Here is a 12,729-nt window from a genome sequence, read left to right on the forward strand (position 1 = left end):
GGGACATTTAAAATCTATTGTATACGCAACGTCGATTGAAAATGCTGAAATACTACGAAATAGAATAGAGCAAGGCTTCCGGCAAATTCGAGAAACACCAGGAATGATAGAGAGAGTAACCAGATGAATGACAAGACGCGTGCAGGCTTGTCTTCAAATGCAACGTGGTCATTTCGAGCATCTTTTGTAAAAGTAATTAAAACAGAAAATTCATCATCTCATAAACGAAGACAGATAGAACATGTATTTATATGACTTTTTTTTCATTATTTTTAGGCGTACAATCAGCTCCCGAACTGGGTCCCACAAGTTACGAAACATTCTGTATAATGGAATTTTAGCACAAATATTTTATCGAGCGTTTGCGTGTGGAATAAGTAAAATATACGTTAGTGTGTGTTTCTGCATTTAATAATAAGTCGGGAAAAAAGGAGTAACATTTTTTCATATAACATTTCTTGAGAAAATCGAGTTTGAAAATTTATCGAGACAACTTCTAACGAAATTCAGTCTATTTTCTTAAAAATGAAGCTGTAAATGAAACAATTTTGTTCTACATTTTTTACTTATTTTCAAATACAGGATTCTCTCCTATCAATTATTCTTTTCTATCGTATTTGGAATTAGTAAAAAACAAAGTGAAAACTTTACGCTTTGAAACATGACCAAATAGATTGTCATATCATTTTCTTTCACGGAGTTGTAACGATTTAAAGTGTCGACAATTTTCCGTCGTTGCGTATTCGATTATGCTCCTCACTGTACATTGTCAGGAAACTTGAATCGCGATACTTTTCCTGTAATCCCTTTGCAATTAAAGGGAATGAACGCCACGTTTCTTTATCTTTGTCTTTATCGGTTACGCAAGTTTCGTATTACGCTCGTGTAACCGAAAGTTACAGTCATTAAACGTCAACTAATTTCCTTCGTTGATCGCCGAGATCTTTCGATCAAGTTTCTCAACTGAAATTCCTACTAAAAAAAAAAGAGAAAGAAAAGAAAAAAAACAGACTCTCTCTAATTTCCCTCGCTTAACATGCAATTTCCCCTGCAGAGATACAATCGTTGCGATCGTTGCTAGGGGCTCAGTGTCGCAATCTCGGCTCCGTGTCGTTGTTACCGATCATTTCGATAAAACAGGGTGGCGCAACGGCGATCACGGCGTTCGCGACGACGACAATTTACAAGTCTCGTTGTTGGAACGAGGCGGTGATCGATCAAATCATCGAAGATGGGGACACGTTCTACTGCGAGTCGTACAAAGACATAAACACGGACGATCGGCGACTGCTGTCGATCCTCGACTTGAAGAGGACGCTGGTGGTGCAGGGCAAGCTGATGGTGAACGTGAGCATCGAGGATGCCGCCTACGCCGGGAAATTTCGTTCGACGGAAGTGACGGAGCTGCACTTGGTGAAAGCGTTGGACTTGTTCTTCAAGCGGCACGACGCCGGGATCCTGTCGTCGCCCGTGTTGAACGTGGCGATCTGGAAGGACGCGAAGTATTATAACCTGTTCGACGGCCAACCGAGGAAGGAGAACTGCGAGCCAGCCGCGGACGGTGCCAGCGGAACAGCCAAATTGTTCCTGGTGAAGGACCAGATCGGTCTTCTCTTCATCATCCTCGAGAAGAGCAACGTGAAGAACGAGCCTTTCGTCCTGTACGCGATAACGATCAGCGGCGTGGATCACTATACCCAGCCGATAGACGCTGAGAAGCTCGAGAAGGCCAATCACATCCAGAGGCGACCGAGCGGTTACAAGATGCACGAGAAGTATCGAGCGGTGGTCCAAGGCTCTTATCACGTCACCCATCCCGCGATACCAGCCCCGCTTCGCAATCGAACATTCCTGATCATAGCTCTGGCAGCTCTGGTCTACTCGCGGCTGGTGAACGCCAACAAATGGACCAGGGCACTGATCGATCTGATCTTCAACCAGTCCAACATATACTTCGTCGACCTGGTCCGCGCCCTCGACAAGGACTTGAAGGACGAGGAGTTCGAGCTTCGTTTGGACGACATCATGGGCGACGTTATCCTCGGCGCGTACTCCGCGAAGGTGAAGATTCGAACGAACGTGGTGCCCGGTTACGGGCAGAAGAAGGGAAAACTCGCGATCGACGACGGTATACGCGAGTTCTTTCAAACTCAGCTGACCGGTCTGCTCGAGATCAAGAATCTCTTCTACGCGATCTGGAGGCACGACGACACGTACTACTTCATGGATCCTTTCGCTTGCGACGAGGAAGGTTTCAGAAGCGGCACCGCCGAGATAGACGGTTCGGCGGTACCCGGCGAGGCTGCCTGCGTGACGATGAACAGCTCGATCAACCAAGTGGTGGAGACCATCATGGAGAACACGGGCAGCAGGGACAGAGATCCTTTCGTCATCCACGGGGTTCGCGTTCTGTACGTGAAGACCGGGATCGCGCCGGGCGGTCCTTTGGAGAAAGTGATCTATCGTGAGAAAGGGACGAACCGCAGGCCACAGGCGCCGCCAACGCCGATGATGAAGGACAGCGTGATGAAGTTCGACGAAATGGTCGACACGAGGCCGAGAGTGAGACCGGACGTGAATAGAACGAGGAACGCGCACGTGCAGGTGCCAGATCTGTTGAAATACGCGGAGTATTACATGAGGATGGACGACGAGCCAATGACTTATGTGATCGTGCCGCCTGAAGCGAGAAAAGAGCCGGAGGAAGAACTTGGCGAAGAGGAGGAGGAGGAAGAAGACTTGGAGAGACTGCGAGCGGAAGCTGGCGATGTCACGGAGGAAGAGGAGGAGGAGGAGGAGGAGGAAGAGAGACCTCCGGAACAAGAGGAAGAGGCAGAGCCGGTCGAAGAACCGGTCGTGAGGGTGATCAAGGGTTACAAGGTGATAAATCCTAACCGTTTGGTCCTCCAGGGATCGAAGAACTGTCTGGACGAAAGTTTTGACGAGTGGTCGAGAGGGAGGCAAGGATTGATAGCGGCTCTCGCTGCCTTGGCCTACAGGAGATTAAAAGAGCCAACCAAGTGGCGAAATATGGACGTCGATCAACTGATCGACGTGAGCAACAAGATTTTCGGCGAGGTTGTAGACTGGATCCGAAAGGGACGTCCGAAGATAAAGGAAAAAATGGAGGAAATCGCCGGGGAAGTGGAGGAAGAGGAGGAGGAGGAGGAGGAAGAGGAGATGGAGGGAGAAGTCGAGGAGAAATTGTTACCTAGACCGAGTCACTTGGACATGACGATGTTGCCCATTCGTTTGAAGATGGGCGAGAACGACGTGTTCTTCAAGACGAAGATGAAGATAATCGAGGGTGAAGCGAGCCCCCTGGCGAATCTTGCAGAGGCTCTCGAGTGTTACTTCAATCGATACCCGGAACTAGTTCTGGAGAACAAACGGCTGATGTACGGTGTTTGGAAGGATGGCGCCAACTTCCACGTGTTCAATCCTTACGGGAGCGACGAAGAGGGTTGGCGTTTGCGTGACTATCCGGCTTCGTTCGCGGTGGTAGGCAGTTTGAACGAATTAACCGATCTTCTTTACGGCGTGCTGGAGTTCAACGATCCTTCGTTCGTGATTCACTTCGTGGGGCTGGACTCGATACAACCAGGCCTGTACACTGCCGTCGATGATGTAACAGTGCCGCACGACGCCGCGATCGAGCTGTTCAAAACGAGATTCTTGCCGATCACGGACGACGACGTTCAAAGATTAGAGGCGGAATTGAAAGCGGCAGAGGTGGTCGAGGAAGTGCCGGAGATTGTAGACGTAGATGTCATGGGCGAAGAAGAAGAGGAGGAAGAGGAAGAGGAAGAAGGTAGGAGGCCCGTGAAGAAGTTGCACGAGGTGGTGGAGAAGCCTCTGGTCGATCCATTGCTGGAGACTCGAGAGCAAGATCAGCCGGACGCGCCCTACCGATTGAACCTAGTTTTACTGACATCCAACGTGAAGGTTTTCGAGGAAAACGAGAAAACCATCGATCAGCTGCACGAACAGAGAGCTCTGGAGAAGCTAAAGTATAATCATCCTCCTCCTTACGTCCTGCCATCCAGCAAAACCCTGTTGAAGCTCATAGAGGCGAAACGTGCCAAAAGATCCATCCCGTCTTTGGTATCGAGGTTCTCCATAGATTCGAGATTGGACGTAAAGAAAAAGGGCGGTATTTCCGCGCTGTATTTGGCCGGACCGACGATCGTCATGCCGACCGAGTACGACTCGACATTTTCGAAAATGATCAAACTCTCCCCGAAGAAGTATCTGTACTCCAGAATTTTACCGATCTGCCTGATGCCTCTGAGAGCTATCAACGACATGTACATACAAGACGAAGATCTTACCAAGGCTTTGCGCGTGGAGGATCTACGAAGAATGGTGGAGGAGCGACGGAAGGCCAGAGAATGTATTCAACAGCCTGTGCCGGAAGTGCCTGTGGGAGTTCGCATACGACCAACGTTGATACCACTCGGCCCGATCGTAAAAACTCCGACTCTCGAAAGGAAACCGATCACCTGTGTCGAAAAGAAGAAACGTAAATGCTTGTTGAGTAAAGCCGACGAAGGCGACGCTCTGACTGAGAAGATCCTCTGCAACACGGAGGATCTGTTGCTGGAACTGTTCTTCCCTGACTTTAAAGCGAAGGATCAGGTTCGTGTTCTGGAATACTTGGAATACTTCTACTGAGTGTAGACTGAAATTCGGTACTAACGATTTTTCTCGTCGTTGCCGACAGCTTTTGGAACCGAAAGTTACCGACTCGAAGATCTATGAATTCCAAAAGGCACCCGAAACGACGATTAAGAGAAGCGGCGGTCAGAAGAAGAAACCGGTGCAGGATGTTCGCGGTTTGAAAGTGAGCTATATCGTAGCTGTAGTTAGAGAATACAAAGGAGATCTCTGGTTATCATAGTTATCACGTATTTTCATTCTAAGCTTACGGAAGATGGGATCCGAATACTTCACGGCAACATGTCCTTCGAAAACCGCGCCGAGATCGAGACCTGTCACTTCAAATCTTGCTTCTTCACCGCTCTGCTGTGCATTCTCGCGAAGATCAAGCTCGATCCGGATCGTTTCAGCGGCAAGATCCTCGATCAACTCGTATTCCTCGGCGACAAGATCTACCAACAAACTGGCAAACTACGATACAAACCCTACCGATGGTTCCATCACGTCGAGATCCTCGACACGATATACAACGTGATCACGAAACAGGTTGTCTACGCGGATCCGAAGCTCAACGAAGACGACGATCTGGAATTTGTGCTGGACAATTTCTTCGAGAAGAACAAAACGGGGATCGTAGTGTTCGCGAATTGTTCGTACGCCGTTTGGACAGCGAACGATCGATACTACCTGTACGATCCTTATCCCTGCGACGAGAGGGGGAACGCTGCAGAGGAAGGTTACTCCTGCCTCATGGAATTCTGCGACATGATATCGATGATTAACAAGATCGAAGCCAACATCGGCGAGAACGTTAAGAAACCATACCGAGTGTACACGATATGTATAGCCCATATGGAGACGAGGAGGAGAGCGAGGAAAAGACGAAAGAAAAAGTGGGTTCGCTCTGTGGAGAAGCAGGTGGAGGAGGTTGGTGTGGAGAGACAGGTGGAGGAGCCAGGTTCTGGAAGGTTCCACGAGCTGGAACTGTCCAACGTGTCGGAGGCGTCTTTGATCGAGTCGGCCGACTGGGTGAAACACGAGTCGAAGACCAGTCTCGCGTACGACATGACGATCCCTGGTTTCGCTCCCATCAAACATTACAACGCCTCGATGTTCGACGTGACCGTTTTGGAGAACGAGATCACCGCGCCGTTGTTGGCGCCCTTCAAAATGTCTTCGATAAGAGAATCGGAGAAGATGGACGACGAGATGGAAGCGGTGAAGCTGTTGGTCAGGAAGAAGGTCTACGAGAGGAGGTTCAAGCCGCACACAGCGGTCAGCACGCCTTTGGATCTTTGCGTCATGGCCTGGTCGTTGATCCACGATCCGATCACCTGGTCCGTTAGGGCGGTGAGAGGATTGTTCGAGGCCAGCGTCGATTACACTTTCGACAGCATACTGGCCACGGAAGACTCGACGGTCGGTGAGATGACCGATGGTTTGTTGCCTGAATTCGAGATAGCCAATTACACGTTTCGAGTGGTGTTCGTGCCTCTTCACTTCGGGGTTCTGTACGCTACCGAGGGTTGGAACCTCTCGATGTCGTTGCAGAAGGTGTTCGACACGCCCAGTTACACCGGCGCGATTCTGACCTGCGGCGATTCTCACATCGGTGTTTTGAAGAGGGATGAAAACCACTTTGCCTGGTGGACAGTCAGACGGACGAAGAACCTGAGGATCGTCACTTCTGTAGACATGAAGGAGTTCCTGAAGTTGATCGTTCAGGAGATCGACCAACCCGAAGAGACAATGTTCATAATGAGGGTGATCACGGTTTCCTACGGCCAAAAAATGGATCCCGACTGCAGCGACACGAGAGGCCTTCACGAGCCAGTGGTGCCGACCACTTCGTTGCCAGAGATCCACAGAATTCCGGCTAAACCTTACGATCTCGAGGCGATCTTCAGGCCGACGGTGCCTGAATCGAACAAACCGATCTTCATACAGGGAACGGTCGCTCTGAACAACAGAGACACGGTGACGGAGCCGAAAGTCAGGAGATGTTACTTCGTTGCTGCTTTGGCGGTGATGGTGAAGAGAGACATCATTCAAAGCCCTATGCCGGGAATGATAGACAAAGTGATCGAGGTTGCTGAATCGGTTTACAGAGAATTCCCGGAGCCCAAATTCCATACGGAGCACATACTGCGCAACGTTACCGTGATGAACAGAATCTTTGATTTCCGCGACCGGGCGTCCCCGTTGGTGACGCTCACGGTCAACCCACGAACATTGAAAACCGATTTTTACTGCCAGGTTAGCAGATTTGCATTTTACTCGTTACGTTAGGATAGTTTCGACGAAACGTCGTTTGATTTATTATAAACTTGGGAATGATGAATGTTTGCATTTCGACCGCAGGTGAAAAAACACTTGAGAAAGTACTTCAAAACGGACACAAGTGGAATCCTGCATTTCACCAATTGCTGTTACGGTTTCTGGTACTCGAAAGCCACGAACGCGTACTATTACTTGGATCCTTACCAGTGCAACGAGAAGGGGAGGAAAGTGTCGAACGGTGGGAAAGCTTGCCTGTGCATTTTCCCGAGTGTCTGTCAAATGGTAAAGAACATGCACTTGAATCAGTTCGAGGACACGTCTGGCTTCTTTATTCATCGTTTCCACGTCGATTCGGTGAACGTGCCTCCGTTCAAGACGTTCAAGGAAGATCCAATGTGGTTGTACCTGGATTATCATTGGAACTTCAGACACGCTCCGGACATCGTGAAGTCAAACGCCAAGAGGAGGAAGCACACGGATGAACCGGAGAAGGAGAATGTCAAGCAATTTTGGAACAATTACGCGGTCGAGGTGTCCAATCTTATTTACTCCGTTTGGGGCACCATTGGCTCGTACGATTCCAGGTTCGGCGACCGAGCTGGCAAGAATCAGGCAGCCATTTGCGTGGCGGTTCTTGCCATGCAGTACCTCAGCCACCCGTCGAGATGGGGCCCGGCCATCTTGGACTCGGCGGTGATCTGCGGGGACTCTTATTACACGGAGAGCCTGAGAAGCTCTGTCCAAAAGTCTGCCAAGCATTTCAACAGGTTCAATCTGCAAGTCTCGTTCAAGATCTTCCCCCATTTGTGGACCATCGACTTTAGAGACGGCATCTGCGGGATTTTGTACGGTGCACGGAACAGACTGACACTCGCGAACGCGTTGGTGAGATCGTTCGAGGAATCGCCGAACGTTCTCATCGAATGCAACAAGGTGATACTGGCGGCACTCGCGGCCAAGGACGGATACTACGTGGCTGATCCCTGCTGGGTTGGGCCACCCTTGTTCGACAAGGATCACGGAGCGATCTACGTTCTTCGTTGCAAAAACATGAACACGCTGGTGTACGCGGTGATCAAGATGCTCAACACTAACCAGAGGCTCGACTTCCACTTGACACCGATGGCGTTCACTTTCGAACAGGAGGACTTCAACTTCGTCGACGGGAAGACGCGAGGCGAGGCGAGGCGGAAGGTCCTGCAGGAGCCTGTTAGAACCATGCCAGGGAAGGTGACGGATCCGAGCGTGCCAATACCCGGCGCTCAAGCCGTTCAGGACGAAGATTCTTATCTCGCGTATCGCAAGAACCTCGAAACGGGGATAAAGAAGGGCCACGAACTGGAGACTCCCGAGTTGCCATGCGTGGAGCCAGTGTTGAAGAGGGACAATGTGACGAGCATGCTGGTCAGCACGACCTGGCATTTGAATCTGGGCCAGGCCGCACCTCTGGAGAAATCTACGCCCGTGTTCGACCCACAGCTGATCAAACACGTGCCGGAGGACTGCGAGGACCGGGTCGTTGGTTCGTTCGAGCCGACTCGCCACGTGCAAATGTCCATCAACGACCTGCTGGCAGCCTGCGACGATTACCCGAGAGTGGTAGATTTCACTGGCAAGCCTGTTGTACCACCGGTGATGCCGCTCGAGTGCACCGCTGCACGCAGCTTCCTCACCGACGATGCTCGTCGAGAGTTCCACGCTCGTACCGCGGACATGGCGCAGGATGTTTATGAAACGTACAAGCACCGGCTTCCGAAAACGGTTAAGCATCCACCGATCGACGATGGAATGCCCGTCGAAGATATTCACCCTATTACCGAGGAGGAGACGGAGGACGAAACGTTTACGGAAACGGAAGCAACTGAGACCGCCGAGGACGACTGAATTTACTTCTGGAAAATTCATTTCGCTTGCTTTGTCTAGAATTTTGGTGAGAGTCGCTTGCAACGTCTGTCATTTCGTCTGTTTCTGTGACATATGGGGACTGAAATCGTCGTAATTTTGATAAAATGTCTTTGAATTCTTGAATGGTACTTTACTGTCAGACGTGATTTTAATTTTATAAATCGGTCACTTGCATCTTGGAATCTGTTATTTCGTCTGTTTCTGTGGTTAACAAATTTTGATAAAATGCATTTGAATTCTACTGTCAGACGTAATTTTAACTTTACAAATCGGATGGACTTTGGATCTTAGATATTTGATGTTCTTCCGATGTGTCGAATAAATACGAATATCGATTTATAACATTAGGGTGCATGGTAATTCAAGTAACGTCTACTTTTATCCTGCAACGTTCAGAAAAGTTATCACAAAAATCTCAAGCTTGGCTCCGTGTTTGTTCCAAAGGATTCTTGCCAATTCGTGCCTTTAATTAAATACATAAACGCAAACGCATTGATCGAAATGTAATTTATTTGACAAAAATACGTACAAATTAATAAGAAAGTTCAATGGCGGACGGCAATTAATATTAACATTAAAACTTTACAATACAATGACACATAAGTATAATGGACGTTTATTTGTTTAAAAAGAAAAAAAACGAGATTATTTTATCTACGATGATAATGACACTGGTCTTCAGCTTAAAAATGACACGAATTTCAAGTGTTTTTTTTTTCTTTTTTTTTCTTTTTTTTAGCGATGATAAGGTACAACTAATTTTTATAAAAAGAATTATACAAATATTCGTAATATTAATTAATTAATGTTAGAACACTGTTATAACAATTCTCACGATCGTGTGAATACACGTTTGTTAGCGGTACGAAATTAGTAAAGTGTCTGTAACGTATAATATATTATCGTTCAAGCATACGAAAATTCACGATAGACAAACGCAGTTTTAAAGCAGCTTGGTTCGTTCACCGTTCAGATTAACTTAGTACAATGACCTTCTATTGCGAAGTGTAAAATATTGTTAAACGTTGAATGAAATTTAACGGGGGCTGAGAAACGCGCCGAGTGAAAACTCGCGCGTTTTATTTATTTCAGCTGTCAACAATTTACTTTCATAGCTTTCACTTTGTGCTTCAACTTTCGTAAAATTCGATAAACGATTCCGTCTTGAATCTTGTACGCATTATTCAACAGCAGCTCGTAGGTAGCGAACATTTTCAAGCGACTTTCAAACGAACAGCACGCACGATACACAAATGTTACATTTACAGATTACATTTAAACGCGCGACGACGGTATTAACAAGGAGGATTTAAGTACGTGGAAACTCTGACTCTGACTTCTGACTTTTGCATTTGATTTCGAGGACCTGATGCAAATCGGTCGCCTGACGTTCGATCACCATAGATGCAAAACGTGCGAAAATACAGTTAACAGAAGTTTTGCGTATTCCGTATAAGACAGATTCAAATTTTCTCACGAGGAAAATGTCCAACAATTTTTGGATTGCCACTGTTTAACGTTATTCTTACTATTTTTGATCTTATAATATTATTTTGATAGAAATTGTCATTGATCGTTTGCATCAAGTCCTGAGAAAACCTGCTATCATTTTGTTCTTATTTCACGGCCATTTTGTTCTTATTTCTTCGCGCGAGGTATCTCTTATTCTGCATGCACCAACTTCAACTTGCGTGTCTCGATTTTGCGCGCGAAAATGGACGAGTATCGGTTGGAGACTAACATTGGTTTATACTTGCTCTCGCTGAATCGTACGAATCGTACGATGAAAAAAATTTGAGGCATTGCGTTGTTCTAGAAATCGAGCCGATTGTCTCTTCGAAGCCTCCCGATATCGTTTCGATATTTGCAAAAATCGACATTTTGGGAAAAATCAAAGTCAATTGTCGGAAGAGATACTTTCATAGATAATTACCTGTTGAAACGTTCTCGATCATCATATTTTCTCGCGGATTGGAAATTCTCTAATGTAACCTACGAAGTAACTCGTAAAAAATGGGGACCGACAAGTAGATCGCGAGATCCTTTTCAGTTAAACGTAAAAACCGTGTTTATTATATGATATCCTTAGTGGTGTAATAACCTTTCGTCATTACAAAAATTCGCACACGTTAGAAATTAATTGAACCGTACAAATTTCAAGTGACACAATGGCTTCATATTACGGTGAAAAGGATCCGGCAACGATCGGAGAAAACGTAAAACGTTTGATTGTTTTGCAATGGCGATTATTGTTACGCCTTCTTGTGCGAACTGGCTGGTTTTCTTATTCGTTGGCTGTCTCCTGCTGTTCCTCCGTCGCTGGTTTCGTGTACAAAATTTCGGCGTATTCCGTTTTGTCCTCGGCTAAACGACGAGGTGGACCGCTCTGCTGCTGCTGCGTCAAGTCTAATTCCGCGTAAACTATTCCTCCCTCGCCCGTAGCAGGATTCGGTTTAGTTTCTTGAGCAGTTGGCACCCCGGTCTGAAGCTGCGGAATTCAAGCAATTTTCAATCAATTTCACCGAAATTCCTCTCCTCTCGTTACTCGGTTGGAAGATTTCGAAATTTCCGTCGCAGAAAATTTATCCTCCAAAGTGCGACCACATTATGTGCGAAATATTCATGGATATTTGCACACGAACACGGGACTACGAATTGTTAAAATGTCAAAAGTGAATTTTACAGTTAGACTTCGATTAAATTAATCTATCAATTAAATTAATTGAATTGATCGTAAGTAAATTAAATCAATCTAAATTAAATTAAATTAAGTTAATCGTTACTTGAATTAAATTAATCTAAATTAAATTAATTAAATTAGTCTAAGTTAAATTAATTAAATTAATCTAAGTTAAATTAATTAAATTAGTCCAAGTTAAATTAATTAAATTAGTCCAAGTTAAATTAATTAAATTAATCGTAAGTAAATTAAATTGATCTAAATTTACTAACGATTAAATTTAGATTCGATGTATAAAGGAAGGTGCCGGATTTGTGAAAATTCTCGCATCGCGCGCTGAATGTTGAGAAATATTTCGGAAATATTGTCGCAACAGCGAAGGAGATTTAAGAATTCTGGAAATGATCGAGCGCGTGGATCATCTCGAGTGAGAATAAGTTACCTTTTCGTCGTCGACTGTGACCACTGTTCTCATGGTGTCCGTGTCCGCGCCAGACACTTTGTCCTTGTTCCGTTTAAAGAGGCGGGACAGACTGATCCTCGATTTCCGTTCACCTCGAGGTCCGTCGACTTCCGTTCTGGAGTAGCGGCCGGCACTTTCCGTATCACTTCTGATCAAGACAATTTATCCTTTTTGAAAAATTCAACCAACTTCCATCCCATGGATTCTGTTTTTTTTTCTTTTTTTTTTTTTTTTCTATAGCAACGAGACACATTTTCATTCACGAGATGATCATTCTAATGAACAAAGAGAGACACACACACACACACACACACGGAGAAAACGATTATTCCATGACCAAGTGAAATTCTGTTTTTCCGCACGATGTTAATTTCTGGAGGAACGCGAGAATGAAAAATCGAAAAATGAAATTATGAAGTATAAAGCATACTGAAAGCGTATTGAAAGAAGTGAATGTGAGAAAAAAGAGTGTCATACTTTTAACAACGTACGCATGCGTTGTTTTTTTTTCTTTCGCTGGCTCGTTGGATGATTTAATGTGGCTTTAACGAGGTTTTAAACGCTCATGATTCGAAGAATTATAGAAATTATGAATAATCAGAACTTCATAATGAGTTGACCTTCCATTTTACTTGTATTATAACAATATTATTTTGCGTTAATCGATTCGTAGAATGTCGAAGTGTTTGCAACAGGCACGGTGAAAACAATCAATCATCTTTCGATAATTGTTGGCAAAAAA

General features: G+C 45.9%; 2 protein-coding genes across 2 annotated transcripts in view; one reads left to right on the forward strand and one right to left on the reverse strand.

Moving 5' to 3' along the window:
* The window catches only part of LOC122527249, a 10,310-nt gene extending 1,487 nt beyond the window's left edge, over positions 1-8,823 (forward strand). The window contains exons 2-5 of the mRNA XM_043651251.1: positions 1,141-4,638; positions 4,724-4,843; positions 4,924-6,915; positions 7,021-8,823. Coding sequence (XP_043507186.1) covers positions 1,141-4,638; positions 4,724-4,843; positions 4,924-6,915; positions 7,021-8,823 — 7,413 coding nt within the window. The remainder of the gene's footprint in view (positions 1-1,140; positions 4,639-4,723; positions 4,844-4,923; positions 6,916-7,020) is intronic.
* Positions 8,824-9,346: 523 nt separating this feature from the next.
* The window catches only part of LOC122527250 (fasciclin-3), a gene marked incomplete at its 5' end in the record, with an annotated part of 26,728 nt that continues 23,345 nt past the window's right edge, over positions 9,347-12,729 (reverse strand). The window contains 2 exons of the mRNA XM_043651252.1: positions 9,347-11,332; positions 11,967-12,135. Coding sequence (XP_043507187.1) covers positions 11,129-11,332; positions 11,967-12,135 — 373 coding nt within the window. The remainder of the gene's footprint in view (positions 11,333-11,966; positions 12,136-12,729) is intronic.

Source organism: Frieseomelitta varia, unplaced genomic scaffold (assembly GCF_011392965.1).
Source record: "Frieseomelitta varia isolate USP_RPSP 00005682 unplaced genomic scaffold, Fvar_1.2 scaffold_214, whole genome shotgun sequence".
Lineage (NCBI taxonomy): Eukaryota > Metazoa > Arthropoda > Insecta > Hymenoptera > Apidae > Frieseomelitta > Frieseomelitta varia.